We start from the raw sequence: 20,384 nt of genomic DNA, 5'->3' as shown, positions 1-20,384 counted from the left end.
GAAATAGATCTATCCTGGTCTCCCTTAATTTTAAATTCCAGCTATAAACATTTAACACATACAAAATATAGTTTGTCGGCTATAGATATATTACTGCCTTGCAGTGGCCCTGGGCTGGGCCTATAGGCAAAAAAAGAGGAGCTGTGACGTTCCTTGGAAATATACCAGGGTCATCCGACATAAGAAAAAACATATATATATATATATATACATACATACATACATACATACATACATACATACATACATACATACATATATATATATATATATATATATTATATATATATATATATATATATATATATATATATGGCTAGCTGATGAGGCCAAAATAAGGCCGAAATAGATCTATCCTAGTCTCCCTTAATTTTCAAATTCAGCTTAAACATGTGACATATATATATATATATATATATATATATATATACACACACACACACATACATACATACATACATACACACACTACTCATTCAGCACCATTGTTACATTCAAACAGCTGCTGAACAAGGGATTGTTGAATGAGAATCAGCTTTCAGATGTTGATTTCTTTAGAATGCCTAACAATATTCACTAGGAATATTGTGCATAGAAGTTATACATAATATAACTCCCGAGATGACATTGCTACACAATTACTTCTGCAAGCAGAAAGAAATAATATCAAATTATTTGGGCAAAACCCTCCTTTTCCCTTGACTCCCAACAAATGGAGGTCAATGCCCTCTCTTTCTGCTCAAGATCCCCATGTATATTTGGTGGGCCACTCTGTGACACAGAATGCTGGACTCGATGGGCTTTGGCCCGATTCAGCATGGCTCTTATGTTCTTATAATGCAATGGGGGAAATCTAATGAGATGCTCTACATCAACGGTCCCCATCCTTCCCAGCTTTGCGGATTGATGGCAACGGCAGAGGGGGGAAGGGGATGATTCCATGCAAATGGAGTTTTGCGCACGAGCGAACATGCCTGCTGCTCACGCTTGCCCATCACTTGTACAGCCCGGTTCTGAATGGGCCGCAGCCCAATATTGGGCTTCAGGTCGAGGGATTGGGGACTCCTGCTCTACATTTTACATCAGTCTTTCCCCAACCTGGTGCCTTCCAGGGCGTGTTACAGCTCCTATGGTCTTACATCTGTTAATGCCGAGTGTTGCAGAAGTTCTAGCAAATCTAAATGACATCAATCAATCAAAATGTTAAGAAATAAACACTGACATGATCGTATGCAACAGATTGTGAAGGGAAAAAAATGTAATAAGAAAAACACGTAAGGGAAATGATGCCCTGTCAAAATGCCACTGAGCAAAACCAGAAGGGGGTGGACCCAAGGGATTGCACACCGACCGTTGCAGTGCGAGTCGACAGAACCTAGTTTGTATGCTGGATGCCACAAAACAAGAGAAAATGTGCCAGCATGCAACTGGACTTCCCACCCAAGTTGACCGGCAGTAGTTCATTGTGGCCAGAGGAAAATGAGCAAATGAGTGGCTCTGGAGCACGATGAAGCCATAGTTTCTCAGCACTTTGGTGATTGTCGGTGCCCGTCAGCATGATCCGTGCTGCAGCTGTAGGCATGAAGGCACCTGCAAAGTCTACAGCTCTTGCTGGAGGTGATGAAGAAATACTGATGCACACATCTACAGAAAGGAGAGCCCAAATGCCTGGAAGCCACTGGCTTCATTTTAAACTGTCCACAGGTGGAGGGCGAATTGCAAATGTACCTTAGAAATCCATTTCACAGTCGTTCTTCACAACGTCACACTCAGATTCTTGTGTGTGCATTCTCTTCCAAGACACACTGGCACTGATTGTGGAGAGGAAAAGAGGCTGAGAACCTTGTATAAGTTGGTTGGGGGCTTTTTGGCCAATCAATTATGTCTACAAAGCAGCTGGTGTCTTAAAAACACCCAAGTGTCCTTCTTAAGTGCTTCAGTACTAATAACATTGAACATTTTCCCTTGGAAGTGCTGATTCACTGAACAGCATGATTTGTTTTATGGTTAAAACCCCTTTTTATCCCCACGTTTCCCCCTGCCTCCAATCTCTACCAGCCTGAGAAAGTTCATTGCATTTTGTTGTTGCTTTTAAAATCTGCAGAAAAACAGATGCTCTGCAGGGTTCACATTCACCAAAATAAACATTTTTAAAAGGCTATGCATGGCCTATAAATACATGTTTTCATGAATCTAGAATTGAAGCTGATTTCTCCCAAGGGCAGCATATATTACATTACCCATAGTGATTGGCATGAGTGCTCCTACATCCTGTGATTATTTTTCAGGTCCCAAAGATTTCTCGAGTAGACTCACAGTGGTTCACATTTCTAATGCAATGTATGACATACAGGGGCTTAGGCAGCATGGAGACTCTTTTGCACATTCCATGTTGAAGGCAAGGCTCCTAAATTCCAGTGTATTGCCTACCCTATTTAATAGTAATATTGTCCTGAAACGAGCTTTGTCCCACTGGAATGTTCAGCACCAGTTTCTGTATTATACAAATACACTCATGTTTTAAGAGAAGTTTCCAAGGGTCAGGAAGTCAATACTCCAAAACTACCTAAACCTCCCCTGTGAGTTCCATGCTTCAATCAACAGGACTAGACAAGACCATCCAAATACTATAAAGAGAAGCTTCAAAGAAGCAAGATTTGCAGTCACAGATTCTGAAACATCCTCCAGGATGAGTGCAGCTGTAGCATCCTCAATAGGGTGGATGGATGTGCGGGCATCAGTCTCTTATTTTATCTTTTTGAAAACGTCTTCATCCTTGCTCTCCACCGCAGAAAGCGCAATGAGCATTTGAGCGGCGTAGTAAGTGACCATGATGATGACTCTTGAGTAGGGGACAGGAAAGCAGAACTTGTTGATCGCAATCGTCAGATCAGAGACCATGAAAAGCACAGAACCGATGCAAGCGGAAAGCTTGGTCCAAGTCCAAAGGTCGTTGCAGAGCTGCATGCCAGCCATAGCCCGCCAGCCCATGAAGCCAATTAAGGCAACGTAGAGAGCGACCAAATAGGTAAAGGGGCCTGAAAGGTAGAAATACAGGAAGGTGTAGCAAAAACTGGAAACCAAGCCAATCCCAAGGCCAACTTTTAGATCCCAAGGTTTAATTCCAAATGCTGAGGAATACAGTACGTGTGTAATAGCAAACATCAACAAGCCTGGGGAAGGAGAACAAAGGGTATGAATTAGCAGAGAACAAAGTACTTAACATAGGTCACAATAATAATTTTAGAACAATGCTCAGCAAAATTTACAAGTGAAAAGTCGTGTATTTTTCTGTGTCCAATTCATTTCTACAAATGCTACCATTTATTTCACAAAAACAATGTCATTCCCAGGGTAGGGAAGCACTAGCAAATTTTTAGTAATGTCAATACAATGGTACCTCTACTTAAGAACTTTTCTAGATAAGAACCAGGTGTTCAAGATTTTTTTGCCTCTTCTTAAGAACCATTTTCTACTTAAGAAATCAAACCTGGAAAAATTTCCCAGGAAATTTGAGAGCGGCACGAAGGCCCACCCACTTTCCTGCCATTCCCCCTTTAATTTATTTATTTATTTATTTTGTCAAACAATTATAGGGTGATAATTTGTACAAATAAAACATTAGATGAGTAATGATAAAAAGTAACAAAAGAAGACAATAGGACAGGGGACGGTAGGCACAGTGATGCACTTATGCACGCGCCTTACAGATCTCTTAGAAAGGGGGAGAGGTCAATTGTAGATAGTCTAAGGTTAAAGGTTTTGGGGTTAGGAGTATTAACCATAGAATCAGGTAGTGCATTCCAGATGTTGATTACTCTGTTGCTGAAGTCGTATTTTTTGCAGTCAAGTTTGGAGCGGTTGACATTTAGTTTAAATCGATTTCGTGCTCGTGTGTTGTTGCGGCTGAAGGTGAAATAGTCGTTAACAGGTAGGACATTTTGATATATGATTTTATGAACTATAATTAAGTCGGAACGGAGACGACGGAGTTGTAAGTTGTCTAAACCAAGAATTTCAAGTCTGGCGGAGTAAGGTATTTTGTTGTGAGAAGAGGAATGAAGGACTCTTCTTGTGAAATATTTCTGGACTCTCTCAATTGTGTTGATGTCAGATATGCAATGTGGGTTCCATACAGGCGAGCTGTATTCTAGGATTGGTCTAACAAATGTTTTGTAAGCTCTTGTTAGCAGTTCAGAATTACCAGAGAAGAAGCTGCGAAGGATTAGGTTAACAACTCTTAAAGCCTTTTTGGCAATGTTGTTGCAGTGCTAGGACTTAGGTCATTGGATATGAGTACTCCAAGGTCTTTGACAGATTGAGAGTTATCAATAAGTTCAATTCCTCCAAGTTTATATTTAATATTCTGATTCTTTTTACCAATGTGTAAGACAGAGCATTTAGTGGTGGAGATTTGAAGTTGCCAGGTTTTAGATCAGGCATTTCTGGGCTGCCAGAGGAGCCTTTTGGTGTATGGGAGGTGTTCTTCCTCACTGCCTCAAAGTCCCTCTTCTTTTTTCTTTTTTTTTCAGCCTTAAAGTTTTGGATTTTTTTGATTCACCTCACCTCACCTTCTTCCTTTGGCAGCGACTGTCCTCCTCCTCTTCTTCCTCCTCCTCCTCCCACCCAAATTCAGAGCTTTTATTTCTTTCCTAATGGGTTTGCATGCATTATTTGCTTTTAGATTGATTCCTATGGGAAAAATTGCTTCTAGTTAAGAACGTTTCTACTTAAGAACCTGGTCACGGAACAAATTAACTTGTTAAGTAGAGGTACCACTGTATTTGCAAAAGTAAAAATGTATTTGTGAAAAATAACTCTGTAGAGGGAATAACATAACAGGACATTACTGACTATGTGTCCTGAAACTAAGCCACTCATGTTGCATTAACTTTGCTAACTATAGGATTAAGATTTAGCTATCCTAAAAATTGTCTGGAGCTACCAGGTGTTAGCTTAAAAAAATGCAGCTTAACTTCTCGAGATACAGAAAAAATGTAACTCTTTGCTGCCTTTTAGTAACTATTGGATCTTTTGAAACCCTAATTTGGCCTCCCTAAATCATAAAATTGTAGGGCCAGAAGAAACCTTAAAAGCCTTTTAGTCTAATCTCCAGCCCAGTGCCATTCTGGACAAATGGCTGTCCAATCTTTTCTTGAAAATCTGATTGCATCAGTGTGGATGAAAAAATGTGCAATAGAAAATGTCAGCTTTGCCTTCAACTTTGCAGTAAGTAAAAAACCCCGCAAAAATGGCTATGCCATTTCAGGCTGAGAGAGAAATTCTCACAGTCAAAAGAAAATATCTTATATTTATTCTCTTTTGCTCTGTTCTGTCTTTTTTTTAAACAAGAAAGAGACAGAAATTGTCTTTCCCACTCCAGGAATGACCTCTAGTCCCTTGCATCATATGGGTAGGAAAAACAGATACAAGAATCTGAATCTTGATTTTACTAGAAACAGAGCTTAATGTTTAATACCCAGCAGTTGGCAGAATTGTATTATAATGTCTTCACAGCTTTTCTACATTAAATCTTCCAGTTTGAGAGTTTATGTCTCGCCTGGCTAGCCAAGGAAAGCCTGACACAGACCAAGCTGTCCTCACCTATACAATCGCTAGTTAGTAGTGGGTTCCACAGGTGGGTTCCATTTTTCTTTCCTGTCAGTTCACTCAGTGGTGCACTGAGCATGCCCAGAAGCAAAAAACAAGATGGCCGCCTATAGTGCTACTGTGAGAACCTGGCAGGCCTGAGTTGCTGCCAGTTCCAACGACCCAGGCCACCAGGTTACTAACGATTTTATAGAACTGGTCTGAACCAGCAGGAACCAAAACCCTTTACTACCACTTCACATGTGCACAACGCTTCTGTGCAGAAGCATTCCAGGTGGTCGGAATCTCCCACCCCTAATACTATCTATTGTTAGAACTGGGCTGAACCAGGAGCAACCCATCGCTGCCGCTAGTGCATAATGGTAAAGCCCACTATTTTGAGATGGGATGACTAGCTTAATTCTGATACTGAAAGGATACCTTGGATTACAACAAAAATCTGCAAAATTTATTGTAAGGGGGGAAATAGTGAATGTCACAAAAAGCCGTATCTTCATTTTTTTCAAAGGTAATTGGGATGTATGAATGACAACTAAAAGTCCTAAAGATCTCTGGCATCTATTATAATTATGAATTTGTTTCTTGATTTATTAATTCAACATCCGGGGAGGAGTGATTTAGAAAAATTACTTCAGGATGCAGAGGGATGACAAAGACTATAATGAAATTATGAATGTCATCCTGGGGCCGAAAATTAAAAGGAACAGACAACAGAAAAGATTTCAGGTTGTCCAAAAAATTAGAGGGAAAGGAAGATTCAGATTATTATAAAATATGGGGGAAACTTTACGACTGGTTAGAGGAAAGAACAGCAAAGAAATAATTAAAATTCAAGCAAAGCAACATGTCAAATAAAAGAATTAATAATATATGAAAGAAGGAAAATTCTCTGATCAAACATTCAAAAAAAAAGTGGGGAAGCTTTCGTTTCCCAAATGTTGTATGTATATGTTTTGTTTATGTCTTTTTTGTTATATTTGAAAAAATGAATAAATTTTATTTAAAAAAAAAAGATTTCAGGGGAAAGATCTGTCACTATCCAATAGATCTATTCCTGTATGAGCCACATGGCACCCAGGCGTAATCCAATTTCGCCCCTTTCTGCAACTCAAATCAGAGTAATTGGACTGAAACAGGGGTGGGTTCCAACCAGGCATGGGCTCCAGGCAGAACGCCCAGAACCGTCGTTGCGCTGTGGAAAGCGGAGCGTGTAGGCCCATTCCGGTAGAAGCTGGGAGTGCATGCGCATGCATGACCAACCGGAACAATTCCGCTAAAAAATTACCAGTTTTTTTGCTTCGATGCACGCACAGAAGCAAAGGAATTGGCAATTTTTGCTGCCAGAAAGATGTCCGCACACGAGATTTCGGCCTGCTACACATGCGCATGCTGTGGCAGCAGAGTGGGCGGTGGGGGGAGGCTCGGCGCATAGGGTGAACGGCAGAAAGCGGGTGGTGGAGGAAGCCGCTGCCTGTGGTGAACAGTAGCAAGCAGGCGGTGGGCAGCAGCAAGCAGGCACCTATGCTCATTTCCGGGTTCTTTTTCCTTCTGTGCATGCGCAGAAGTGGAAAAAACCTGGAAATCTCACGCGCTCACTCACACAAGATTCAGCTTCTGCGCATGTGCAGAAACTGAATCCCACGCTCGGAAATGACAGGGAGGAGGAGAGTATGGCAGACGGTTCAGAAGGAGATCAATTATCTAGCTCCTCCTTCGATTCAGAACAAGAGTTAATGATACAGCCACGTATGTGGAGAGCGATGCATAGGCAACAACAACTGAGAGATTATTATCAAAGAAAATGAGGCCACCTGTGGTTGGGTGGGGCTGTGGTAATTAGTGAGGCTGCTATAAATAGCAGCCTGTGGGTTTGGCCATTGTGGAGGATTATCTGATCGTTTCATGACTGCTTTACTGACTTTGACTTTTTGTGTGCTGATTTTTCCCTGCTTTGAAACTAAACCAGAGCAAAGTGTGTTTCACTTTGTGAAAGAAGGACTGTGAATTGCCTCACAGCTGCAAGCTAAGTATCACAGGACTGATAAGGGACTTGTATAAATTACCAGTTTGTTTGGAGACGAGTGCTCTTTGCTATACCAAAAGAGGGCTTAGTTTAAGTGACTTTTCATTATAAAGAACATTGTTTTGAATTTTCAAGCGTGTGTGTGTCTGAAATTTGTACCTGTGAATTTTTGGGAGGATTCTACCAGAGAGCCCGACAGAACAGAAATTAGGGTAGGCAGTGACATTCCTCCATGTACCAACATGACCTTTTCTTGTCTCAGTTTCTTGTTGCTGCTCCCCACATCCCCAGTTATATACTAACGCTTCACCTGGGAACAGACTAGTTCCAGCTCTGGTACCAAAACTAGGCGTTGATTCCACTCATGACAGCAACTGGGCATTTTCCCCAAAAGGTTCTGTGTCCCCTTCAAAGCAGACAAACCAACTAACCGTGAATAAAGTAGCCCTGCTCTTGCCAGATGAGGAAAGCATCTCCCAAGGCAGAGAATATCAAACCCACAAAGATCCTACAGGCATTGTGATGGGCTGTCAGGAAATTGATTCCATGTGCCAGCAGGAAGACCCACAGGCAGAAGATTGGCAAACATTTGATCAGGGCACTGAACCAGGAAGGGCTTGAGGTTGGCAACCAGAGGACAAAGTAGACGCAGGTGGCTTTGAAAAAGGGCACGAGTTTAGGACCTTCACTCTTCACCTAGAAGAAACAAGAAGTGGATGTTAAGATCTATTCAATAGCCATTGAACCCCAAAAACAATAAAATCCTTCCAAATCCTTCCTCTGACTCTAGACAGCCTACTTCCCCTTTTATTCAAAAATCTTTCTGATTAGCAGCCTTTTCATAAACGAAAGTACATTGAACTTCACCATACTTTCGCCTCTCCATCTGTCATCAGCTGTTTAGCCTCAGAACTTTTCCATGCCAAGAACAGAAGTTTATTTCCTGCAAAGTATCAGCATCTTGGAAATCCATCTGTCTGATTATGATTAGGGGTTTTATATGCATTGCACTAGCGTTTGTATACAGGAGTGAAATTAGTTCTAAATTAGTTCTGAAGTTTAGTTCTCTCACACACAGACATACGTAACACATATATATTGTACTGTACTCTGCATATACTGTACATGCTCAAACAAATATAATTTCCCCAAACCATAGCTTCAGCAGGGCATATGTTGCTTTTGTAGTCAGTTTCTGCCATCAGTCATTTATTTATATGAATATGTAGGAAGACAGACTCTTGGAAAGGATGAAAGGAGTCCTTCATGATGTGTGGGCCTTTACACTTTTAAATTCTCTGGTCAGCGTGAAGGGTACTGGATTAGGGAATATCAGGCTAGATCAGTGATGGCGAACCTTTTTATCCTTGGGTGCCGAAAACCAATGTCGTACGCTGTTGTGCATGTGCGAGTGCCCACACCTGTTATGTCCGTCAATTTAAATGAAGGGTTTATTGTGATAGGTTCCCGCACAGCAAGCAGACAGAAGCCACCAAAATTAAACAGTTGTCTGCAGTTTTGCCGCGCTTTTGCGAGACTATAAATAAGGCAATGGAGGAGCCGTTGCCTTTGTTGGGATCTAGCGTAGTTGGTGTGTGTTACTGTTCCAGTTCCTGCTTTCAATAAACATTCAAAGAACTACAACAGTCTCTCGTGGTCCTGACTTAACAACACCCATAATTCAATGTGTGGTAAGGGCAAAAATGGCCTCCCCATCCCTCTGGGGGCTGGAAATGGCCCCGTTTCCCAACTTCTAGTGGGTCTATTTTTTGCCTTTCCCAAACTCCAGAGGCTTCCCTGGAGCCTGGGAAGGGTGAAAACACCTTCTCCCGCCCCCCAGAGATTTTCTGGAAGCTGAAAATGCTCTTAGATCCTCTGTGCAAGATGAAAATCAGCTGGCCGGAGCACACGCGTGTGCTGGAGCTGAGCTAGGGCGACAGCTCACATTCCGGCAGATAAGGTTCCATGTGCCACCTGGGCTAGATCAAGAGCAGATAATGGTTTTTAGCCAAGATCAGAATGCCTTTTAAAATCACTTTGGCTCCCAAGGTGAGCAAGAGTGTATGTGCAGCGATGTGGCAATGCCATTGAATGCATGGAGATGAAGTGCATTTCTCCACGTAAGTTTGCTTGAAAATAGGGGGACAAACTAGCAATGGTCAGCCATTTTGCAGTCATACAAAATGGGGAGGAAGCAGCATGTGATCAATTTGAGACATGGATGGCCCAGCCTTCCTTAAGAAGTTTTCAAAAGACATGTCATTACCACCCTCAGGATCCCCACATGGCTATAACCAGAGGTGGGCAGCAGGCAACACGGGGTGGAACACAGTTCCACCAGCAGGAATGAAGCTGTGTGCCCAACTCCAGCTGACCAGCCCCCCCTCCCATCCTCCTCCTCGGAAAGCGGCAGGGAGACCAGCACCGGCAGGAGTTGCAGGGGGTCCTTTTCCTCTCCCCTCTTTTCTCAACAGCTGATCAGCACCCGTTCGCCTAGCTACCCAGCCTGAGGCGGGTGGTAACCCAGGAAGGAGAGCGCAGGAAAAGCAAAGCAAATTGGCACCCTAGAGAGCAACACTTGTGGGGTTGTAAGTTGAGGACTTAACCGTTCACGCGCAAGATAATGATTGTTCAAGCCACTCCCACCTGGTCACATGGCTGGCAAGCCACTCCTACCCAGTCACATGATCATCAAGCCACACCCACAAAATAAGCCACACCCACAGTGTGGCAATAAAATTTTTGGCTGCCCATTACTGGCTATAACCACTCATCCACTGTCATTCAATAAACATTTCTCAACATGATACCAGGCAGAATCAAATTTCCTGATAGTGTGAATTATGAGCATTCTCTTAATTGTGCGGCTTTACCTTCCCTACAATCTCTTTTTAATTGTTTTAGAAATATGGATACTAATGTTAATGTGTGATTCAGCCTCATTTTGCATCTATTTGCAAGATTAAAGCTGCAAACTATTAGGAATTTATATTCAGAGTGACCCAAATAAACATTGGCCTTAATTATGGCTACAATACATCGATGATTCCATGACAGGTCAAGCCCATTTCTGAGCTGATTCTATGCAAACCCATCACTATGATGTATTTGGCAAATTATGTCCCAAACCTTCTACATTTTTTATTAATAACAATTTATTTTGCATTACCTCATCATATTTTATTTGTTAGCTACCAGCCTTAGGACAATTTTAAATATATACTCTAACACTGAAATTATAGGCATGGGGGGGTAGAATTTGTTTTTTCAATAAGTAAACAAAATATCAGCCTTAATAAGTTTGCACAAAAGAACCTGTAGTTTTTTATAAAAAAAACCATGACCTGGATAAATGTGTAAATAATTACAAGTAGCACAAGGAGTTCCTTCAAAAGGTTTTTCCAAAGCAATTCACTTTTACTGGCAGTTAAAAATATATGATTTCACACTGATCTCTACAAGAGGAATAACATCTGGTACAATTGCTGTAGGATAGGACAGCCTACTAAAAAAAGTTTATTAAGCAAGTTTAGTAAAAAGTTTACTAAGTTTAATATTGCTTGGCCTCACTGGAAAAAATGTATTACTAAATCTTTGAGTATTTTATCTCCAAGACATGTTTCACAAATTTAAACCAGCACTGTCCATCACCACTCATTTTAATAATAAATTTTATTCCCATTAATAAAAGTTCTGGAAAACATCCAAATCAATACGTTTAAATCACAGGTCACCAACCAGTGGTCCACATGTGCATTGTGTGCCCTTGTTGCAGTATTTATCTGATCCGGCTAAAGATTGTTTATATAAATTATTGACAGAACCACCCAACTCATAGCAATGAACTCTGGGTAGTTTACAACAATTAAAAACATCACAAAAGTACAAACTTATGACACTCCAATTAAACAATACCTCCTGATAAAACTATATCACTATAATCAAGATTTGTTTGGTTCAAATGCCTAGAACAGGGGACCCCAAACTTGGCAACTTTAAGATTTGAGGAATGGCTGGAGAATTCTGGGAGTTGAAGTCCCTAAGTCTTAAAGTTGCCAAGACCTGTTTTAATCCAAACTCTGTGATTTACCTCTTTGCTTCTGTCTCTTCTCAGTACAGCATTGCAATAAAAGTATTAGATCTGAGCTAATTTTGAAAAGAAAAATGGATAGCATACAATAAATTTAAATATTTTTTTAAAATTTCAGGACAGAAATTGGATTGTACTGCCTTACAGAATCAATGTTCCCATTTTTCATGAATACTAAATATATTTTTTTACGAGTTAAAGGCTAACCCAATTCAATAAAAATTGGGGAGGGGAGGTAGGCTTAGTGTTAGTCACCATCCTTCTTACATCGGAAATGTAATAAATTTGAAGGCACTTTAATATGCATGATTTGGCCACACAGTACAGGGAAGCAATTTAGCTGGTTCGGACCAGTTCAATTGAACTGGATGCTAATTTTATATCTGCTTTGCCGAACTGGTAGTTGCAAGGACTGGCTAGCCACGCCCCTGCTCCCCTTCCCAGGATTCTCCACACAGCTTGTTTTGGGTGCCAAATAATTGCAAGGCCCATGCTGAGGTTCTAAGAGGGTGAAAAACGAGCCTTCAAGAAATTACGGAAGTTCAGAAACAGGCCAGTTTCTGGCTTTCAGAGGGCCCCCAGATTTCGGGGGAGGCTCTTTTTGTCCTCCTGAAGGCTCAAGGAAAGCCTCCAGACCTGGGGTCGACTTCCCCCCACCGCCCGCTCTGCCTCCCCCCCCCCAACATAATGCAGGAGGCTGAGTAGGCCACACCCACTCAGCAAGCGGGCAGAGAACCACCCCTGGCTACACGTCTTTCTGATTTGACAATACCACATTGGTGGAGCAGATATTTGGGATGAAATAATTTGCCAATGACTCTAATGTGTGCAATAGGATTGATATTCCTGGAGGTGTCTGTAACATGGCAAATGATTTAGCTTTACTAAATAAGTGATCAAAGCAATGGAAACTGCAGTTTAATATTTTCAAATGTGAAATAATGCATTTTGGGGAAAGGAATCCTCAATCTGAGTATTGTATTGACAGTTCTGTGTTAGCAAAAACTTCAGAAGAGAAGGAATTAGGGATAGTGATTTCTGTCAGTCTCAAAATGGTTGAACAGTGCAGTCAGGCAGTAGGGAAAGCAAGTAGAATGCTTGGCTGCATAGTTAGAGGTATAACAAGCAGGAAGTGGGAGATTGTGATCCTGCTGTATAGAGCGCTGGTGAGACCACATTTGGAATACCGTGTTCAGTTCTGGAGACCTCACCTACAAAACGATATTGATAAAATTGAATGGGTCCAAAGATGGGCTACAAGAATGGTGGAAGGTCTTAAGCATAAAACGTATCAGGAAAGACTTAATGAACTCAATCTGTATAGTCTGGAGGACAAAAGGAAAAGGGGGGACATGATCGAAACATTTAAATATGTCAAAGGGTTAAATAAAGTTCAGGAAGGAAGTGTTTTTAATAGGAAAGTGAACACAAGAACAAGGGGAAACAATCTGAGGTTAGTTGGGGGAAAGATCAGAAGCAACATAAGAAAATATTATTTTACTGAAAGAATAGTAGATGCTTGGAACAAACTTCCAGCAGATGTGGTCGTTAAATCCACAGTAACTGAATTTAAATATGCCTGGGATAAACATATATCCATCCTAAGCTAAAATACAATAAATAGTATAAGGGTAGACTAGATGGACTATGAGGTCTTTTCCTGCCGTCAATCTTCTATGTTTCTAAATAAAACCATTTCATATATATTGGTAAGTTATATTCAGAACTTTGAACTATATTTATCTTTGTATGAGAAGCATTCATTATATTGCACTCGAACAATGCTCCTGCGAAAAAATGTGATTATGTACTACTTCAAGGATATTTGTTCCCCAGAGTGAAAAGGGTAATTTAATAAAATGTGTCAACTCTCAACTTTTGAATTGGCTCTATAGCAACAAGGGGGAAAATAAGAAAATATGATTCTGTGTGGCCTACTATATTGTAGAAAATTAGATAAATGCCATTTTTTATGTCTTCTTCCCTGCGTTTATTTCTTTTGTATCTATGCTATCTTATAGTTTATATTATTCAGGGTTTGAAAGGAAAGAGTGAGCTTTCTTTGAACTGGTTAAATGGCATTTGCAGGTTCCACTTTTTGCTTCATTTTTATATTTGTTAAGAAATGCATTAAAATTGTGCATTATAAAATGTGGGCTGCAAAAATCTAGATAGCTACTAGAATGCAGCACAGATGCAGAAAAGTCTTAACACTGTATTGCCATACAGTATATGTTAATTTTTAATTTTTAATTTTAATTTTCCTGGAGGGATCTGTAATATGGTAAATGATTTAGCTTTACTAGATAAATGGTCAAAGCAATGGAAACTGCAGTTTAATGTTTCCAAATGTAAAATAATGCACTTGGGGAAAAGGAATCCTCAATCTGAGTATTATATTGGCAGTTCTAAGTTAGTAAAAACTTCAGAAGAGAAGGAATTAGGGGTAGTGATTTCTGACAGTCTCAAAATGGGTGAGCAGTATGGTCGGGCGGTAGGAAAAGTAAGTAGGATGCTTGGCTGCACAGCTAGAGGTATAACAAGCAGGAAGAGGGAGATTGTGATCCCCTTATATAGAGCACTGGTGAGACCACATTTGGAATTCTGTGTTCAGTTCTGGAGACCTCATTGACAAAATTGAACAGGTCCAAAGACGGGCTACAAGAATGGTGGAAGGTCTTAATCATAAAACGTATCAGGAAAGATTTAATGAACTCAATCTGTATAGTCTGGAGGACAGAAGGAAAAGGGGGGACATGATTGAAACATTTAAATATGTTAAAGGGTTAAATAAGATTCAGGGGGGAAGTGTCTTTAATAGGAAAGTGAACACAAGAACAAGGGGACACAAGCTGAAGTTAGTTGGGGGAAAGATCAAAAGCAACGTGAGAAAATATTATTTTACTGAAAGAGTAGTAGATCCTTGGAACAAACTTCCAGCAGACATGGTTGGTAAATCCACAGTAACTGAATTTAAACATGCCTGGAATAAACATATATCCATTGTAAGATAAAATACAGGAAATAGTATAAGGGCAGACTAGATGGACCATGAGGTCTTTTTCTGCCGTCAGTCTTCTATGTTTCTATGTTTCTATGCAGTCTATATCTGGTAACTGTAATGAAGAATGCTGCAATTCCTTCACACAATCAATATTTTCTGAGAAAAGGAACTGGATCTCATGCAAATGGCTTTCTTATAAGATTTCCTGGTGATAAGGTCGTGAAGGTTTTTTTTAATCAAATATATGTGCAGGTTTGTCTCAAAGTTGACATTTCTGATTGCTGATTGTCCCCCAAAGGAGCCTTTTGCATCACCTCAACCAGAGCATCGCTCCTCAGCTGAGGGAAATTGCAGTGTTGATATCCAGCAAAGTCTGACTTTTTGAAAGAGCGAATGGAACATTTGCCAGAAAAATATAAGTAAACCCTTGGCAACGGGCCCTTAAAACCTTAAAAACAAAAGAATCTTGGCACAGTAATAAAGGTGCAGAGAATGAGTGAGTCAATGAAAATTAATCAAGTCAGGATTAAAAAAGAACCGACCTATCAAAGAAGGTACAAATTCCTTAGAGTTATATATTAACATGTGCCTTTATCCCCAGAAACTATTCAAAGAATTGAGACACCGATTCAAAAATTATATTATTTAAATATTTGGAGTTTTGCAGCCCAGATATGCTACTGGGATAAAATAATGTGGCGGCCCCGGCCCTCTGGAACCAACTCCCCCCCGGAGATTAGAATTGCCCCCACCCTCCTCGCCTTTCGTAAACTCCTTAAAACCCACCTCTGCCGTCAGGCGTGGGGGAACTGAGATATTCTTTCCCCCTAGGCCTTTACAATTTATGCATGGTATATTTGTTTATATGTATGTTTGGTTTTACAATAAGGGTTTTTTAGTTGTTTTAGTATTGGATTTACATGCTGTTTTTTATTACTGTTGTTAGCCGCCCTGAGTCTACTGAGAGGGGCGGCATACAAATCCAATCAATCAATCAATCAATCAATCAATAATCCTGCTATTACCCTATTTTCCCCAAAATATAATAATAAGCCCAATCGGGCTTTTGAATGCATGGCAATAAAGTCAAACACTTATTTCAGGATTCAAAAAAATATAAGACAGGGTCTTATTTTGGGGGAAACACAGTAATAATATGTATAAACCAGGGGTGGGCTACTGCCCGGAAGGGGAGGAACGCATTGGGGTAGTGAAAATGGAGCTCCTCCCCAGATCACCCAATTTGCACTGAAAGATGTTGATCTTTCAGTGCAAATTGATGGGCTACCAAAATTTTTACTACCACACTGTGGGCGTGGCTTATGCATTTTGTTTCAACATCTTTCATTACAAATTGGGTGCTCTGGGGTGGAGCTCCAAATTTTGCTACCAGAACTGTGTTCCTGACTGTTTCCGTAGTAGCCCATCACTGCCTTCACTGGTATAAACTCTTGCCCCTCCATCCGAAATGTATGCATAGTTTAGTCCTTATTAGGGCTCTGTGCACTTTGATTTGGAGGGGAAGGTTAACTACCATGGATCTTGTGCAAGCAGAGTATCAATCTGCTACTCATTAAATTAGGCTGACATTTTTCAGACCTCAAGAAGTCCCCTTATTAAAATTAATGAGACTCTTAAAGTAGCTCCATACAAGGGCATAGCAAAATGAAAAATAGTGTTATGAAAATAATCTACGGAAGAGGGAGGTGATGCAATAGACTGCAATAAGGCGGCAGGTTCCCAGGAAGAAAGGATCACATTGAGAGGAGGGGAGATAAGATACAGCACAATCTGGAGCTGGATTTGGGAAGAGAAAACAAATTTCTCAGTGTATATTTAATCAGAATATTTTACTGCATAATTCCAACGCAGGCAGGGACCAGCCAACTCTGAAAATGTTTCAGAGCAAAAATAATGACCCAGCAACCCAGCCTCCCAATAATCAATTAATTATTAGAGTTGAAAGAGACCTTACACGTCATCAACAAGTCCAACCCCCTGCTCAAGTAGGAAATCCTACACTACCCCAGCCAGATGGTAGTCCAATTTCCTTTTGAATGTGTCAAGTGATGGGGCGTTCACAACCTCCGCTGGCAGGCCGTTCCTCTGGTTGATCGCTCTCACAGTCAGAAAGTTCTTCCTTATTTCCAGGTTGAATCTCTCCTTGGTCAGTTTCCATCCATTGTTCCTGGTCTGGCCCTCTGGTGCCCTGGAAAATAGTGTGACCCCCTCAGCGATGGGCTACGAGCTGGAATGCTAAATTGTGCTCGCCGCCATGGCTCGCTAAGTTCTTGCGAGACCAGCGCAATTTTGCTGCTGCACCTGTGGAGGTAGAAAAATTGCACCTGTGTTTCAGCGAGATTTTGCCTGTGGCTCCGTGTGCGATTTTTGCTACCTTCACAGGTGTATCGGCAAAATCGCACTGGTCTGTAAGAACTTACAAGCCGCCGTGGCAAGCGCAATTTAGCGTTCCGGCTCCTCTCTGTGGCAAACCCTCAAATATCTGTATACTGCTATCATGTCCTCTGGTCCTCCTTTTTGCTAGACTATCCATTCCTAGTTCCAGCAACCTCTCTTCGTATGTTTTGGTTACAAAGAGAGGTTGCTGCAATAGGGCATGGATAGTGTATCATGGACAGTTAATGAGGCCTATTCAGAGATGGGTTCCTACCAGTTCTAACCAGTTCTTTAGAACCACTAGTAAACCGGTGATGATGTCACGGAGGCAGTTCTGTCTGTGGGCGCTGCCATTTTATTTTTGGCTTCTGTGCATGCACAAAGCTGTTTTTTGCCCATCTTCTGTGCATGCACAGAAACTTGATTTTCGGCATTACAAATGCATGCCCATGCATGCGTGCCCATACAATGCAGAAGGAAACAAACCAAAAGCAAGGTAAGTCAGAACCCACTCCTGGGAATATTGTTTTTGGCATGTTGAAATTTCAGAACAATTTTCTTGAACGTAAAATAAGTTGCCTAAATGAGAAAGAGTAAAACCAAGGATTCCCCTTATGGTCAGGTCCGGGAGGATTATGAAAATGGTCAGAACTACCCTGTTTTCCCGAAAATAAGACAGCGTCTTATATTAATTTTTGCTCCCAAAGATGTGCTACATCTTATTTTCAGGGGATGTCTTATTTTTTTTTTCAATGAAGAAGAATTCACATTTATTGCTGAACAAAAAAAAAAGAACATTTATTATATATTGCACAGTAGTTGTCATCACAAACCAGCATAACCAGACAAACTGTGAATCCTATCAAAAATTTCTTACTACTATCGTACCATTATTTCCATGTACAACAATTATACTTTCTTCAAATGTTTGGTTTCTACTTTCTACTATGTTCTGTTAGGGAATGCTGTGAAACGAAACGTCTCCTACATCTTACTTTTGGGGAATGCCTTATATTAGGGAATTCTATGAAACCTCTCCTATGTTTTACTTTCGGGGGTGATTTATTTTCGGGGAAACAGGGTATCAAGAAGCAAAATTTGAAACTAGCCAGGAAAGAAAAAAGTAGGTAAAATTCCTACCTATGAAATGACCCAGACAAAAAACCAGAACTTATAGCTTCGCTGCACCAGAGTTGATTTGGAAGAAATATCCCATATGGCATATGCTGCAGACACTATTCCTTAAAAATAGTTTTAAGCAGAGATTAAGCACAAATTGTGTGTAAAATAATGCTGACAGGAAGTCATTGGCAGTAGAGTAGAGATCAGGAAAAGGATACAGTCAACAAGGCCATTCAACTCTGCCATACTCCCTTGTAAACAAAGTATAACGATTTGAGCCTATCCTTCACAAATGCTAGATCCCTGAAATAGATACAGTGATACCTCTACTTACGAACTTAATTTATTCCATGACCAGGTTCTTAAGTAGAAAGGTTTGTAAGAAGAAGCAATTTTTCCAATAGGAATCAATGTAAAAGCAAATAATGTGTGCGATTGGGGAAACCACAGGGAGGGTGGAGGCCCTGCTTCCTCCCAGGAGATTCCTAGGGAGGCCCCACGAAGGCTACTCCCTGCCTTTTCTTGCCCTGTTTCCTCCCAGGAAATTCCTAGAGAGGCCCCATGGAGGCTTCTCCCTGCCTTTTCCGGTTACAGTTTCAGAGGCTCAGGTTTGTAAGTGGAAAATAGTTCTTGAGAAGAGGCAAAAAAATCTTGAACACCCGGTTCTTATCTAGAAAAGTTTGTAAGTAGAGGCGTTTGTAGGTAGAGTTACCCCTGTACGGGCAATAGGAATTCTGATTTAAATCATTGAGAAGTAACTAGCAATACTACGACACCCCCCCCCCCAAGAATGTAGTAGGTAGTCAAAACTAAAATGCTCTTTCAGGAAACTACTGGCGATCTAAGAAATTCAGCTCAACTTCCATTGTAAATGGGTCATATTGATCAAATGAAGTACAAACTGACAAACAGTTCCCGCTTCTTTTTCCAAATTAATACACTTAGGACAAGTAACCTGGCAATCCAGGATTGAGAAGGACATTGCTGGGGGAGGGGAAAAGGAAGCGGGAGATTTCTTCAGACTAAATGGCCCCCTAATTTTTTACAGTAAGGGTGGGGAAAAAAGCAAAATTCTCCTGCTCCTACTGATACAAATGATGTCCCTTTCCAAAGCAGAAGGTTCAATGTTGCTCATTTTCCAGTTGCAGGATTGTATCCTAAACCTGCAATCTTATCAACAGTGACTTCAGAGCAAGTTTCACTGAAGTGAATAAAGCCTAGTTTATTTGAATTTATTTATCTGTAGCTCAGGATTGAAATGATGGCTCCTTGGTGCTATCTGAGCTTGGCTGTTTGAGGACGTTTCACTACCTGAACTAGGCAACATCATCAGTGCTATATTGCTAGCATTGAGGACGTTACCTAATTTGCTTTTTTTCCTTCAAAAAACCCAACCAATTTCAGACAGCACCATTATATGAATAGACATGTTGAATCCAAAGAGATTGTGGACTCTGTCCCCTAACCCCAAACTGCATCAGCAGTTCTCTAAAGAGACCAGTCATTTCCTGACCTAATACTGATGCTTGTAAAATGTTTGTAGGTGAGTTGGACTGTTGGAGACCATTTTGACTTCAAAAAAGTCAACACTCTGCTACAGCACATTTCATGCTCGCAATTTTTTCCTCACACACTTTAGAAGACTAGTACACTAATTGTGTCATTGTGCGGTTTCCACAAATTCACAGCAACTGAATTTAAACATGCCTGGGATAAACATATGCCCATCCTTTGTCCTAAGATAAAATACAGGAAATATTATAAGGGCAGACTAGATGGACCATGAGGTCTTCTATGTTTCTATGTATCCCTGAAAAAGGGCCTTCTCACTGGTGGCCCCTTCTTCATGGAACAACATTGCCCCAGGAATACAATTCCCCCTCACCTTGTTGTTTTTCCAAAAGGCCCTTAAGACATGATTTTGTCAGCTCGTCTGAGGACCTTGAATAGAGATGGAACCAATCAAGTAGTTGACCTGTTGTTGCTAGCATTGGTGAGGCATAGTTTTATGCCTTGTTTTTAATGTTGTAAACCACCCAGAGTTACTGGGATTTGGGCAGACATACCAGTATGGGCACAATCTGAGGTTAGTTGGGCGAAAGATCAGAAGCAATGTAAAGCTGATGGTTGTCGAAGGA

The 20,384-nt window shown here is 40.8% G+C and overlaps 1 protein-coding gene across 1 annotated transcript in view; it reads right to left on the bottom strand.

The window, feature by feature from the left end:
• Positions 1–409: 409 nt before the first annotated feature.
• Positions 410–20,384, bottom strand: part of TMEM86A (transmembrane protein 86A) — a 55,055-nt gene continuing 35,080 nt past the window's right edge. The window contains exons 2-3 of the mRNA XM_070735618.1: positions 8,065–8,329; positions 410–3,173 (exon numbers count right to left, since the gene is read on the bottom strand). Coding sequence (XP_070591719.1) covers positions 2,746–3,173; positions 8,065–8,329 — 693 coding nt within the window. The 3' untranslated portion in view covers positions 410–2,745. The remainder of the gene's footprint in view (positions 3,174–8,064; positions 8,330–20,384) is intronic.

The sequence above is a fragment of the Erythrolamprus reginae genome, chromosome 1 (assembly GCF_031021105.1).
Source record: "Erythrolamprus reginae isolate rEryReg1 chromosome 1, rEryReg1.hap1, whole genome shotgun sequence".
Classification (NCBI taxonomy): Eukaryota; Metazoa; Chordata; class Lepidosauria; order Squamata; family Dipsadidae; genus Erythrolamprus; species Erythrolamprus reginae.
Note: the sequence above shows the minus strand (reverse complement) of the source record. Positions and strands in the feature narration are given on the sequence as shown.